This window comes from Emys orbicularis, chromosome 7, assembly GCF_028017835.1.
Source record: "Emys orbicularis isolate rEmyOrb1 chromosome 7, rEmyOrb1.hap1, whole genome shotgun sequence".
Lineage (NCBI taxonomy): Eukaryota > Metazoa > Chordata > Testudines > Emydidae > Emys > Emys orbicularis.
The window spans coordinates 85,434,366-85,449,883 of NC_088689.1; the positions used below are offsets into that span (position 1 = coordinate 85,434,366).

General features: G+C 50.3%; 1 protein-coding gene across 1 annotated transcript in view; it reads right to left on the reverse strand.

The window, feature by feature from the left end:
- HEMK1 (HemK methyltransferase family member 1) overlaps positions 1–15,518 on the reverse strand; it is a 48,835-nt gene that overhangs the window by 11,545 nt on the left and 21,772 nt on the right. The window contains exons 5-6 of the mRNA XM_065408337.1: positions 8,056–8,217; positions 5,100–5,164 (exon numbers count right to left, since the gene is read on the reverse strand). Of these exons, the coding sequence (XP_065264409.1) occupies positions 5,100–5,164; positions 8,056–8,217 (227 nt within the window). The remainder of the gene's footprint in view (positions 1–5,099; positions 5,165–8,055; positions 8,218–15,518) is intronic.

Below are 15,518 nucleotides of genomic sequence, written 5' to 3' on the forward strand. Positions count from 1 at the left end.
AGTCTACTTCAGTTGGACTCTCCGAACAGAGCTCACAGTGTGAAGCAGGAGCACTGAAGCCCCAGAGGTTCAGTCCAGGAGGTGGTGAGGCTGCATCGCCTATTCTGGAGGAAGGGTGAGACCCCTTGGGGGTCCGGCACATTGAAGGGGTTCCTCCTAGAGACTGAGGGTCCTGTGGCACCTTTAAGACTAACAGAAGTATTGGGAGCATAAGCTTTCGTGGGTAAGAACCTCACTTCTTCAGATGCCATCTGAAGAAGTGAGGTTCTTACCCACGAAAGCTTATGCTCCCAATACTTCTGTTAGTCTTAAAGGTGCCACAGGACCCTCTGTTGCTTTTTACAGATTCAGACTAACACGGCTACCCCTCTGATACTTGACTCCTAGAGACTGTTGCAAAACTGTGGGTGTAGCACCGATCCTATGGATCCGTGATACCTTTATAGCCTCATCCTCTCCTTGTGCATGCATACACATACGTATTCACCTAGTGCACTCGCCACCCCACCTCATCTGTACATTAATTATGCCTGCAAAACCTCCTATGTGCAAACCCACCACACCTGCAAAAAAAAAACAAAAACAAAAAAACCCTCAATTGCTGGCTTCAGACATGCAAAAATGGGGTTCTGTGGGTGCGAGGGGCACGCACACGTTTTTCTGCATGCCTCTTCTACCCTGCTTTGAAAACCTGGCCCTTGCAAGAGTCGTGAAATGTGAACATATTTGGCTCTAAGGCCACAGTGACGTTTGGGTGTTTGTATCTGACATGCAGTGTCATGGTGACATGATAATATCATGTACCCATGTGAGGCAGGGTGTGAAAACGAAAGCATCACAATGCAGCTGATTCACCAGGCAGGACACATACTAAGAGGGTGGGACCTATTTAGGATTAGGTCCATTATGGTGCAATGCTACAGAAAGAGGCTTTAGGGCTTCTGAGGTACAATATCCTTATGTGGGCTCTCCCTCCACCCCTGGCACCTCTAAGAGAACACACAACTGTACCAGTGCCTCTCAGCTTGAACCATACCGCACTGGACTCTGCACTACTTAGATTCCCTAGGGAACCAGGAGATGTGGGCACTTCTCTCTTGCTGGCAAAGAAAGAGAAAGTAAGCACATGGCACGGGGAAAGAGAGGCCCAGGTAACTTTCTGATACATTTCTGAGCCCTCTGATCCTGGAGGCTGCCAGAGGCCAGACCACCTCCTTAGCTGCTGCAAGTCAGAGCAGACTTGGGCTGCCAGGGGATGTACAAGGCATTATGCTCCAGTCCCACCCTGTCACAATCCTGCCATGCCCACTCCAAACCTGCTCCATAATGTCCCCCATGCTGGGGGCAGGGGCCAGATGAGGATTCCTCTTACCTAGGGGAACCTTTAGCTGTGGCCTTCACAACCACTGTAAATCCCCTTTGTGCTGCTGAGGTGGAGCACGGGGGGTCCAGGCGTGGGAAAGCTATGATTAAATTAGCCTGCTATCTTGGCAGTAACCCCATTTCACAGAAGGGGCCATTGAGGCATAGTGCAATGAAGTGACAAGCTCCAGGTTGCAGAGTGAGACCAGGTCTACCCTACAGATTTCTGCCAGCATAGCTCTTTCTGTCAGGGGGGGTGAGGAGATGTGACCCCTGACTGACAGAGCTGGGCCAGCAAAAGAGCTAGTGTAGATGCAGTTATACCAGTAGAACTGTGATTTTACCAGTCTAGCTTATTTTGTTGGGGGGTAGGGGGGGGCGGGTTGGATGGCGGTGCTGGAAAATAAGCTACACCAACCAAAGCACAGCTTTGCCAGGTTAAGCTGCATCCACACTAGGAGTGCTTTGTGGGTATAGTATAGTGGTATGGCTATCCCTGGCAAAGTGCTCCTATAGGGTAGACGTGGCCTGAGATAGTGGCCCTAAGGAATTGAACCCAGCAGTCCTGATGCCCCCTGGCTGTCTGCCTTAATCACAAAACCACCTCTCTCTTCTGAACACCAGACGATCACTTCTTTGCAAAGCCACAGGATTTCTCAGGGTTTGCTGGAGGAATGAGACCCAGGCAAGTGGTGACATCCAGGTCAGCATGTTCCTGAGAGCATTCTGTGATGATTCCAAAGACACTCCCCATTCCCCTACACTCTATTATACACTGAATTAGAGGCAGCTTTTCGAAAACCATCCAGCTCCTCCCAATACACACTCTCCCTCCATGCAGAATAACTTACATAGCAGACTAAAACCCAGTCAAAGGAGTACAGCATCCAGGATTTTCCTCCCCAACTTTTTTATCCAATGCACTAGTGAATTTGGGACACATAGGGGGCCTCATGCTCCACATGGTGTGAAAGAGTCCTGTTCCATTCCTAGACCCCAGCTTGTGGTCTGAAACACCAGCACACATTGGCAGTGGGGAACAAAGGGAGTGTAACATGTCTATCTGCAGCGCACCCCTCTGGGTGAAATGGGAGCGACATGATTAGCTGACAACGATTCTCATCCAAGCCCCCCTCCCTTTTAGGCAAGTTAGCTGTGACATGGGGCTTTAAAAGGAGGGTGAGCACAACAGTGGCTTTGATCAGACAACAGGATGGATTCTTTCAAAACAGTGGCAGGTTTGCACATATGTGAGATTGTTTGGCTCCATGTTTACTACTCCTGATTGAATTAGCACAGTAAACCAGCGAGGAGAGGAGTTCTCTGACTGTCAGAGCTACAAACTCAGTCATGGAGATGAAAATCTAGCTGCTGTTCTTCTTATTACAACATCAACCCATTGTAAGAGTGTCTGACGTTTGGACAGAGGTCGATTCTACTCTACCTCATTTGCCCCCTCCCCTCCCCCCAGAACAGCACTGGGCTATGCTGGTTGTGTGAGTGAAGAAACAGCGTGGGGGGGGGGGGGTATGCGGTGGACATGGCGGGACTGACTCAGTTCTGTGCTCTAGCCCCTATACTCACTCCATCAGCATGTAAGGGCCAAAACTGTATTGCAAGGAGCTGGGGCAGAATTCCGCATTGCATAGGGCCACTTAAGCAGCCCTATGTTGCACCGCCCGCCCCCCCTCCCCCCGCTTTGTAAGTCTCTGTGCGAAGAGGCCGGGGGGCGGGGGGGGGCACATAGAGGGTAGGGAATCGCTACAGTGCACACCACTACGAAAATTCGGGACTGCTCCACACTGTGGATCAGCCCTCTGGGAATTCTCAGGAAGCTGCTGTAAATCAGAGCACCTTTGAGGCTGCTCTAATCTACGCCAAGGGCCATTTCAGCCCCTAGAGCAGCCCAGAATCCTGGGGATGCAAGGGAATGATCAAACCACCTGTCCTCCTCTCTCCCTGCATTGTAGTTCCTGCAGGTGCCACATAGGATAGGTCCCAGGATGCAGAGACACATAAGGAAGCCAGATTCTGGTGTCAGTTACAACCTGTATTAAGTCACGTGGAGTCACGCTGGATTTCCACTGGTGTAACAGAGAGCAGAGTTGGCACAGGGAGCTGAGGGGTAAATGAGACAGTGTCATTCTGACACCAGCACTGTCCTGACCACAATTTCATTGTCAAGTGACAGTTATGGGAGAGCGCATTGTGACAGACAGAGCAGAGCTGATTCTGAAGCCCTTAAAACCAAGCCACAGCACAGGTGGCTGCTGTGGATTATAGTTCATTTGGTTACAAGTCAGTGCTAGCGACAGCCCAGAGAGGAAGAAGGATGCTGTGGGACACCACACCGACACACCCAGAAGTCTAGGTGCTGCCTGGGGAGCAAGATAAAATCTAGAAGTAAGAACAGAAGCAAGGCCCTGTCTGAAAAGGGAGTCAATATGGTGTAGTGAGTCAGAGGGAGCCAGGCGTTCTGGATTCTGTTATTGGCTTTGTCACTGACTCGCTTTGTGACATGATGTGAACCATGTGGCAATTTTCTGTAATATTTTTATTATGTCTTTGTGTTCCTCAGTTTCCCCATGTACTTTGCATTGCTACCCAATGGTTGCAAAAAGGGTTAGAATGTGGCTTTTGGGGCAGAGCGGGGGACATGAGGTGCTGCGTCACTTCACTGTCGGGTAAATGAATCGATCGTTAGAGGACTGGCTGTAAGTCACCCGTATCAATGGAGGTTCCAGAAAGACAAAGGGAGCTGCACCTACTGAACGATTGACACTATCCCAGGAACATGTGAACTCAGCATGGGTCAGCAGGAAGGGGATAAGTTTGGGTTCTTGGAGGGACTCAGCAGCTCTCTCCGAGGACTGTCAGAGAGCCTGGAATGGAGTCTATGACAGCTTGGCTGGCTGACTGGTTTGGCCAGTATGGACCATGTCTTAACCTGAGATTCTCTACACTCACCTCAGGACTAGCCGATGCTGTGTTCCAGTCAACTAATAAACCCTACACTGTTTTAGAAAAGGCTGCCTGGTGTCACTGCAAATCCTCACAGAAAGCCCTGAATGATTACAGTACAAGCCTCCTGCAGGAGTCCTGCTTGGCTAGACTTGCTGCAGGGAGCCATGGAAGAAGACAGGGTTCTCTGGTGCCCGAAGACCCAGTTTTGGAATTTCTGAGGCGGAAGCCCTGCCCTGTGGAATTGTGTGGGTCCTTGGTGCCCAGCACACTAAAGGGGTCACTCTCAAGGCACTGGTAATAGCCTGTGGCATGGACCAGACTCTGTGAATCTGAGACATTCACTAGGTCTCAGCTTTCCCATTCACAAAACAGGGACAAGTCTACTGACCCAAATTTGGTCTCCTTGCAAGAAAGGTGCGACATAAGTACAAAACATCGCTATTGTTCCATTTCCTTCCCAGCTGGTGGGAAAGGGGATTCACAGGTCAGAGAAAGGTTTTTTTTTTTTTACCAAAGTAAAAATTCAGGGAAAATTTGTTCCAAAAATTCCTAATTTTCTCTGGATTTTCCAGAGGTTCAAAGCATTTAACGCACCCCAGCACCTGATGGTGATGAACATGATATCCAGCCTGGGGCTGAGACACTGGGCATATTTGAGAATCATAAGCCAGGACTTTGGTAGCTATTCACTTGTCTCAGGGATCAGTGTGAGGGGTTCTAGGAAGCAATGGGCACTCAAAGAGAGAAAAAATGAGCAATGCATGTGTTCCTACCTCTGAGCATTCTCTCTGGTGAGATTCACAGCAGCTTCCTCTTTATCCACAGCTATTACCCGGCTCTGGCACAGAAGGAAACAAAACACACATTATGTCACCAAATTTACTGCTGTTGGCTGATGACTGGACATACAGGCTGTGGCAAAAGGGGCAAACGAGACAGATGATGCCAATATAAGATATTGGAAAGGGTCCCTCTGTCGTTCTAACACCAAAATCAGAAATAGCCCCTGAAGAATCCATCTTAGGACTTCCTTGGGAGCAGGACACTTTGGGGTTGTATAGTCGCTTGTAGCTAGGCCATCACGATAACTGAATGTTTTCATTACCATTGCTAGCATTTTACCTTAATAAAAAGTCTTAGGGCCAGACCTTCTGCTGGTTTGAATCAGCTGGAGTCAGAAGAGCTACACTGATTTGCATCAGCTAACGACCTAGTCCTAAATCTATCTGTGATGCTGGCAGGTCAGGTGCCAACTCATGCCAAGACCCCTAGGCCACACTGAACATTGACAAATGCAGAGCTGGAAACCAGTCTGGCTCACCTGTGTATTAGCATTGTTAAAACAGATGTTAAGTTTTTACAAATGTATTGAGTGTTTGGACTTAATGAAATGCTTATGAGTTGCTGCCTGCATTAATCTCACTTATAATAGCTATTATTTGGGAGATGGTAATAGTTAAGTGTTTGCTATGAAACTGGAAACCCCCACTGTCAGAAGAGAAGCCTTACCAAGTGTGAGATACCAGTTTATCACAAGAGGTGTGATCTCCTGCCCAACAAAAGAAGGCCTATAGACACCAGACGAACCACTGTGGAACATCAGCAGATAAAAGACTTTCCTGATTGCTCCCCCCACACCCAGGAAGAAGGGACATATACAAACCCTCATCCTGTAACAGTTTGAACTCTGGGGAAGGGAATAAAAATCTCTGACCAGAAGGGTCTGTGTCCCTATGCTGTTTGGACTTCAGGGAGGAGGCAACACTTCCAAGCATAAGCAAGGGATCGTCAGCTGTTTAGCTTGGGTAAGCCCTAAAGGACATCTAGAGCTTGCAAATTACAGCAGCTTCTATTGCCTTTTGAAACCTAAGACTGTAACTCATGTGTGTGTGTTTACCTGCTTTAATCTTGTAAATAACTCATTTATTTTTCCTAGTTAATAAATCTTTAGTTAGTTTATCACAGGATTGGCTACAAGCGCTGTCTTTAGGGAGGGATATAAGATACAATTAACCTGGGGTAAGTGTCTGGGACCAGAAGTAACCTGAATATTATTGTGAGTTTTGGTGTAAGAGACCATCTATCACAATGACAGGCTTGTCTGGGAGGCAAGAGTGCCCAAGGGGAACAGTCGGTGACTCCAGAATAAGGCTGTTATAGTGCTTTAGGAGTTCACAGTTGATACTCTGTTGGCAAAATCTAATTATACAACATATAACCAGTTTGGGGTTTGTGCCCCGATTTGTAAGGCTGCCTTGAGGCTAGCACCCATGTTTGTGAGCCACTCCAGACAGCTTGACAGTATCAACTGGTAACCTGGGACAGAGCAGCCCAGCAGAACAGAGAGTGAGGGGTAGAGAGGGAAGAGCTTCATGGGTTCCTCATCTCTAATGCGAGAGAATCCATGCCCTAAGGAATCCACTCGAGCTTTAAAAGGAGACACACTGTATGCTGGGACGGGTGACCTGGGTTCGCAGTCTGTTCTGCAGAGAGCTCTATCCTCACTGTAACCATACATGACAAGTTGCTAGTTCTTTATTTTAATGCAGCACTTTAGGGCCAAATTCTGTCTTGATGTACATGTCATAGACACTAGTATGGTTGTGGGGTGCGTAAGCCAGCACAGATTTAAGCTGGTCTATTCACTCAAGGCTCATGCATGTTGGCCATTTGGGGAAGGGCTGACGTAACATACAAGGACAGACTGACACAGTCGTTTACGTCTGAAATGCAAGGAGAGCAGCGTGGTGATTGAGTAGGAAACAAGAGCAATTTATAATTTGGCCTAGTGAAAACTAAACATCAGCCCAACAGGTCACTGGGCGAAGGGACACGCGCTACAGGCATGACCCTCCATAGACCTTACACACCAACACTCGATGCTTCTTCTCAGTGGCATGCCAGGACAGTTTTATTAAAGCATGCAACAACTCACTGACATGCCTTAGGCATCCAAAATAGCGTCCTCCATGCAGCGTGACCTTGCACGTACCGATGGGCCAAGATGATGCTGTGTGGAGGACGCCATTTTGTTCTACCAAATGGTGTCCTCCATCATGGGAGCTGGACAGAGTTATTCTGCAGGCCGGATGCAGCCCACGGGCTACCAGTTGGACAACACATAGTCAGTCGGCATGCAAAGAATGCCTAGCATACATAGACGGCATAGCACTGATTCTTCTCCCAGGGTCATCATCAGCCTGGATGAGTCTGAGGGATGAACTGATCTCCGGATCTGGAGCAAGGGAAGGCCTTTTTCTCCCCAAGGCATGTGGGCAGGGATCTTGGGTCATTCTCCCCCTCCTGGAGCACTGAGCAGGGATTATCCATTGCGGTCTGAGTTGGGGGCGGGATATATCCCACGTGATTGATAATCTGAAACTGAAGGGGGCTTTAGTCACTTATAGATCCCAGTCCTTCCTGTGACTTTATTTCCTCCTTTACCAGTGAGGGATTATGTTACTGGGGAAGGGACAGGCACCAAAATGGGCTCTTGGCAGTGATCAGGGTAGCTGGTGAACTGTGACTACTGCTCATTGCATTGCTCACAAATGCCTCATTCTTTCCTTGTGCTCTTTTGTCTGTCTGTATCACCTGTTGTCTTTTGTCTTATACCTAGACTGTCAGCTCTTTGTGGGCAGGGACCATCTTTTTGCTGCGTGTCAGTACAACACCTGGCGCAATGGGACTCAGTTCTACCATAATACAAAGGATGAAAAGCTCACTCACCTTGGGCAGTTTGCTCAGTAAACTCAGTGCAATAGCCCCTGAGCCACAGCCGATCTCCAGGATCACAGGGTGAGGGACAACGGTGGGGCACTGGTGACCCACAATAACTGCAGGGCTCCCACTCCTCTGTAATTCTTCTTCCAACACCAAGGAGACAAGATCCTAGCAGAAAAGGGATAGTGAGCTATTTCTGTGGGGGTCTGATGATGACTCAAACTAACACCCGAGAGCTTGGGAAGGGAAGGTGAAAGAGCCCCATTTCTCACCTTTGTAAACAAATACATCTCTGTATTTTAAAAAAAGCAACACATGGCAGTAGCAGGATTGAGATCCCAGAAACAACTTCAGCTCCACATAGTTCTTTGACTATAACCAAATCTGCAGGTGCCCTACAGATCCTTTTATATCTTTTAGGACATTTGAAAAGAATAAGCAGCTGGAACACACACATTCTCCCCCCCCCCCTTTCTTTTGCCACAATCATTAACTTTTATCTCTGAAAGCCTCACTACTCACCAGTCTTAGCCTTGCCATGTCTGAAACTCTACTCATGCTTTGAAATAGTTTGGTGGCGAGCATGTAACCCCCTAAGACCAACCCCTGAAGCACTAGGCCAACCAGCAGATGGACAAGAAATACAGTAAATGGCCCAATCAAGTGGGCTTCCTGTGTTGGCTTGCAATGCACAACTACACACGCTGGTTTGTTATTGTAGGGTCACACTCAGGAATGGCTGGCTGCTAGCATGGATTTTTATTTTATTTTGACAAGTCAGCACAGGAATCTTTATTGTCAATCACATATAAAAAACCACAACAAAGAATTGCATGGATTTTGCCAACAGGTATACGAGCAGAAAGATGCTCCAGGGTAAATTACAGGCCTCCCATTCTTACTAGCAGCATTCTATGTCAATCCATAAAGTAACAATGCGTGACTGGTGGGTATGTCAAAATCCTTTATGTAAAACGCTAGATTTTTCTCAGGAGCCAGCATTAAGCTGCCTGCAAAGTGAACCCTATTTGCATGGACATCCCAGCATTTTCCCACACCCTGCTTTGGAAATCGGGCCTAAAGTGGATTAGAGAGCACAGGAGGCCTCAGGCAAAACTGCTTGGTTCATCCACCTCTGCTGGTTATTCCACACCACAGACCAGTTTGTGGCATCACAGCAAGCTAGTGTGGAAACAATTAAGATGTTGCAAACAGGTGAAGAAATAAGGAGCTGTAGCAGACGAGCCCTTAAGAAACAAAGGCCTGGTCTACACTAGGCGTTTATGTCGAATTTAGCGCCGTTACATCAAATTAACCCTGCACCCGTCCACACCACGAGGCTATTTAGTTCGACATAGAGGTCTCTTAAATTCGACTTCTGTACTCCTCCCCAACGAGGGGAGTAGCGCTAAATTCGACATGGCCATATCGAATTAGGCTTGGTGTGGATGGAAATCGACGGTAATAGCTCCGGGAGCTATCCCACAGCGCACCACTCTGTTGACGCTCTGGACACCAGTCCGAGCTCGGATGCTCTGACCAGCCACACAGGAAAAGCCCCGGGAAAATTTGAATTCCTTTTCCTGTCTGGGCAGTTTGAATCTCATTTCCTGTTTGGACATCGTGGCGAGCTCAGCAGCACTGGCAACGATGCAGAGCTCTCCAGCAGAGATGGCCGTGCAATCCCAGAATAGAAAGAGGGCCCCAGCATGGACTGATCGGGAAGTCTTGGATCTGATCTCTGTGTGGGGCGATGAGTTCGTGCTTTCCGAGCTGCGCTCCAAAAGACGGAACGCAAAGATCTATGAGAAGATCTCTAAAGCCATGGCAGAGAGAGGATACAGCCGGGATGCAACGCAGTGCCGCGTGAAAATCAAGGAGCTGAGACAAGGCTACCAGAAGACCAAAGAGGCAAACGGACGATCCGGATCCCAGCCCCACACATCCCGTTTCTACGAGGCACTGCATTCCATCCTAGGTGCGGCCGCCACCACTACCCCACCACTGACCGTGGACTCAGAGGATGGGATATTGTCCAGGGCCGGTTCCTCGGACATGGTAGCAGACGGGGAAGATGAGGAAGGAGATGAGGAGGACGAGGCAGTCGACAGCGCTTACCAAGCTGATTTCCCCGACAGCCAGGAGCTCTTCATCATCCTTACAGAGATCCCCTACCAACCCTCCCCAGCATGTAACCCGGACACAGATTCAGGGGAAGGATCAAGCAGTAAGTGTTTTAAACATCTAAACATTTATTTTTAACAAAACTGGAATATTAAGAATAAGAACAATGTGTTCTTCATGATTTCTTTACCCTGGGCGCTTAAGTATTCAGTTCCAACTATTTAAAAAAAATCTAACAGTGTCCGGTTGTGCATGATTCTGCTGCCCAAGCTGCTCCACTCTTTAGTCCCTGCCACTGCAGCTATATTAAAATCCGGTCTATATGTCCGGGGATAGAGCTGAAATCCTCCACGGACATCTCGATGAAGCTCTCCTGGAGGTAATGGGAAAGCCTGTTCATCAGGTTCCTGGGGAGAGCGGCCTTAGTGGGTCCTCCGAAGTAGGAGACGTTCCCGCGCCAGGAGATCCTCAAGTACTCCGGGATCATCGCCTTGCACAGCATGGCGGCATAGGGCCCTGGTCTTTGCAGGCTTTCCCGAAGCATCCTTTCCTTATCGCTGTCCGAGATCCTCATGATAGTTATGTCGCTCATGATGACCTGCTTTGAATTAGGTAGGGGACTGTTAGTATTGGGACTGCTTGCAAGTTCCTCTACAGAACTGTAACCGCTGGTTTACAGCCACGCGGTGGAGGCAGGAGAGGGGAAGGATACAGGGATCTTTCCCTGGGACATCCGCGAGAGGGTGGGACAGGGCCAGAGTTCATGCTTGGCCGATTGGTGGCAGCAGAGACTGGCTTTGCTTTCAATGTGAAAGGAGGCCAGTGGTACTACTAAAGTTTTAAGCAGCCACAAGTCTACGGCTTACCATGTTTGCCTGCTACAGAGATTCAGGTGTCCTGCCCCGCTTCCCAGCTCGGCAGTGCAAGACCCCAGGCACTGAAGGCGAGGACCGAAAATTCGACCTTGTCCTGAGTGCGCATGTGATAGCTGCGGTGCATGGTCTTGTTCACAGAGAAAGACTATGTTCTTTGTTCACAACTACATTTATGTTTCGGAGGAATTCACTACCTTTTTCTCATTCCCACAGCCACATCTGCGACTGTCTCCCAACCCAGCCTGGCATCACACTCCCAGAGGCTAGCGTACATTAGGCGGAGGAAGAAGAAGACGCGAGAGGACATGTTCTCAGAACTAATGGGCTGCTCCCGAGCCCAGGCAGCACAGCAGAACCATTGGAGGGAGAATTTGTCCCAAAAGCACCGGACACACATGGAACGTGAGGAGAGGTGGTGGCAGGAAGACCAGCAGGCGACTCAAACGCTGCTTGGACTTCTGAGGGAGCAAACGGACACGCTCCGGCACCTTGTTGATGTTCTGCAGGAACGGAGGCAGGAGGACAGAGCCCCGCTGCAGTCTATCAGTAACCGCACTCCCCCGCCACCAAGTCCCATACCCCCCTCGCCCAAAGTCCAAAGAAGGAGGGGCGGCAGAGTCCGTGAAAACTCTCACTCCACCCCTGCAGACTGCTCAAGCACCAGAAGGCTGTCATTCCCCAAAATTTGAAAAGTCCTTTCCTGCCCGCCTCACCCAAGCCCCCGTCCAAGTTTCACCCCCCAGTTTCATGTGTGGTTGTTAATAAAAAATACGTTTCTGTTCATTACTGTTTCAATCATGTTCTTTTGAGGGAGAGTCTGTCTGAAGGGGGAGAAGGGCCCTGGTAATTGGACAGGACAGTCACCTTTAGCAGGGTACAGAGGCGGGGGCAGGTCCAGCAGCAGGGCACATACACAGTGCAGTGACTAGTTACCCTGGTCAGTCTGGGAGGTGGTTTTCATGTTCTGTGCGGGGGGGGGGGGGGGGGGTTGCTCTGTGACTTTGTGGCGGGGGAGGGCAGTTACAGATCTTATGCAGCGGTCCTTGTCCTGGATCACAGAGCCACGCAGGAGGGGATCTGTAACCCTCCTCCCCCTGCCATAAAGTCACATAGCCCCCACATACACGCAGTCCCGCTCAGGAGGGCTGGCAGGCTCCGTTGAAACAACCAGTCCGCCACTGCGAATCCTGTCATTCCTGGAGTTTAGAAGGATCATTTGCATCAGCACACTACACCCGCTCCCCACCACAGTCTGCGTCCCAGGTTTAAAACATTCCCGCGAAAACAGTAATAAAGACAACGGTGTTCATTAACAAAATAAAACTTATTTTATTTTTTTGGAAGGGGGTGGAGGGGGTCTGTAACTGGAGAGGATAGTCAACATTAACTGGGTAAAGAAACGGTGGCAGGTTCAGCTTCTCTGTACAGAAACTTAAAAGTCACTGGTTACCCTGCTCACTGTGGAACCTAGCTTTCAAAGCCTCCCGGATGCACAGCGCGTCCCGCTGGGCTCTTCTAATCGCCCGGCTGTCTGGCTGGGCGTAATCAGATGCCAGACTATTTGCCTCAACCTCCCACCCCGCCATAAAGGTCTCCCCCTTGCTCTCACAGAGATTGTGGAGCACACAGCAAGCTGCTATAACAATGGGGATATTGGTTTCGCTGAGATCACAGTGAGTCAGTAAGCTTCTCCATCTCCCCTTGAGACGGCCAAAAGCACACTCCACCACCATTCTGCACTTGCTCAGCCGGTAGTTGAACAGTTCTTTTTCAGTGTCCAGGGCGCCAGTATAGGGCTTCATGAGCCAGGGCATTAGCGGGTAGGCTGGGTCCCCAAGGATCACTGTAGGCATCTCCACATCCCCAAGACTTATTTTGTGGTCCGGGAAGTAAATACCTTCCTGCAGCCGTCTAAACAGACCAGAGTTCCTGAAGACGTGAGCGTCATGAACCTTGCCCGGCCATCCGACGTTGATGTTTGTAAAACATCCCCGATGGTCCACCAGTGCTTGCAGCACCATTGAAAAGTAGCCCTTTCTGTTAATGTACTGGCTGGCCTGGTGCTCCGGTCCCAGGATAGGGATGTGAGTTCCATCTATAGCCCCACCGCAGTTTGGGAATCCCATCGCGGCGAAGCCATCTATGATGACCTCCACGTTTCCCAGGGTCACTACCTTTGAGAGCAGTACCTTAACGATTGCGTTGGCTACTTGCATCACAACAACCCCCACGGTAGATTTGCCCACGCCAAAGTGGTTCGCGACAGACCGGTAGCTGTCCGGCGTTGCAAGCTTCCAGAGGGCTATGGCCACTCGCTTCTGGACAGTCAGGGCTGCTCGCATCCGGGTGTCATTGCGCTTCAGGGCAGGGGACAGCAACTCACAAAGTTCAAGGAAAGTCCCTTTCCGCATGCGAAAGTTTCGCAGCCACTGGGATTCGTCCCAGACCTGCAGCACTATGCGGTCCCACCAGTCCGTGCTTGTTTCCCGTGCCCAGAATCGCCGTTCCACAACATCCACATGACCCATTGTCACCGTGATGTCCTCGGCGCTGGGTCCCGTGCTTTCTGACAGGCCTGTGCTACTCTCAGACTTCAGGCCCTCACCGCGGTGCCATAGCCTCCTCGCCTGGTTTATCTGCATCTGCCTCTGGGAAAGGTGGATGATAAGCTGCGAGGCGTTGACAACGGCCACAACTGCAGCGATGGTCGCAGCGGGATCCATGCTCGCAGTGCTGTGGCGTCCGCGCTGTCACTGACCAGAAAAGTGCGCGAACTGATTTCCCGCCGGCGCTTTCAGGGAGGGAGGGAGGGCGGTAGTGACGGACGGATGACGACAATTACCCAAAAGCACCCTCGACCCTTTTTTTTTTACCCAGAAGGCATTGGTGGCTCGACCCAGAATTCCAATGGGCAGCGGGGACTGCGGGAACTGTGGGATAGCTGCCCACAGTGCACCGCTTCCAATGTCGACGCTTTCCCCGTTAGTGTGGACTCACAAAGTCGAATTACTGTCCTTAGTGTGGACACACACGTTCGACTTTGCAATATCGATTCTACATTTTCGATTTAAGAGAAATCAAACTAGCCTCGTAGTGTAGACATACCCAAAGATCCTATTTCCATGCAGAGAGCTATCCCTAGCAATAAAGGAAGACGAGCAGGTGAAATACCTGGGAGAGGTCAGTTGACTTCCTAAGAAACCTCCAGAAACATTTTGTACAAGGCATGAGCTGCTCTTCAACCCATTAAAGAAAAATTCCACATACACTCTGCCCCAAGCAAGAACTGGAGCCAGGGTCAGCTCTAGGCACCAGCTGAGCAAGCTGGTGCTTGGGGCGGCAGATTGTTCGAGGCGGCATTCTGCCCAATCCTAGGGCGGCACGGCCGCTTTTTGTTGTTGTTTGTTTGCTTGTTTTTGTTCTTGTTCTGCTCCGGCCGCCCTGTAGGGGGCGGGGGCGCGGAGAACCAGAGCGCCCTGCAGGACAGTCCTCTTCCTTCCCTCCCCGCCGACCGGAGCGGAGCCCTCGCGGCAGGCGGCAGGAGGCGGCGCAGCGGGAGGGGCTGCGTGGCAGCGCCCCTGCTGTAGCCCTGGCCGCCCCCTTCTCTCTCTCTCTCCCGCCCGCTCCCTCCCTCACCCCCCCCCAGCTGGTCCCCCTGCACCCGCGCTCCGGCCGCGCTGCAGGTTTTTTTTTTTTTGCTTGGGGCGGCCAAAAAGCCAGAGCCGGCCCTGACTGGAGCTTGCAGTTGTTGAGCAGCCTGGCTTGTTTCAATGTTCCCCTGACCTGGACCTGTCTGTGGGAAAGGCAGTTTGACTAGCCCATTTTTAAGGGGAGCTCCTTGTCTGTGGATTCCTCCTGCAGCAGGATCAGAGCACATGCAGGTGAACTCAGGACGCAGTGTATGGTGTTCTAGCATGCGTCTGGTCAGGTCTACACTACAAAGTGCTGTTGGCATAGCTACATTCATCAGCAGTGTGAAAAAAACTGCCCCCCGGTCAACAGGAAAACTCACCCAGTGTAGACGCAACTTGGCTGACATCTTGGCTCCTGTCAACCTAGCTAACGTCATTCAGGGAGGTGGTGTAAATATGCTGCCAGAAAAACTTCTGTCGGCATAAGCTGCACCTTCATTAGGGGACTCTGCCAATATACTTAGTCCAGCAAAGCATGTGTTGTGCAGACAAGGCCCCTCTCTTGGAGCAGAATCAGCTGGTTTTAGGGAGGCTGGCTGCAGACGTGAAGCAGCACTCTTCCTCACATCCTCAGAAGGGGTTAGTATCCAGAAAGCTTGGTCAGCACGGGTGCCCTTGCATGCTAGCCGTCTCTGATCACTTACGAAAGGGCGATGCTTACAGGAACACTCTTGTGTGACACAGAGGAGACAATCACAGGGAGTGAGTACAGAGCAATAGTTCCTTCTTAATCTATGCCTCAATGATCTCGTATTGCCAGAGTATTTCCTCATGAAGC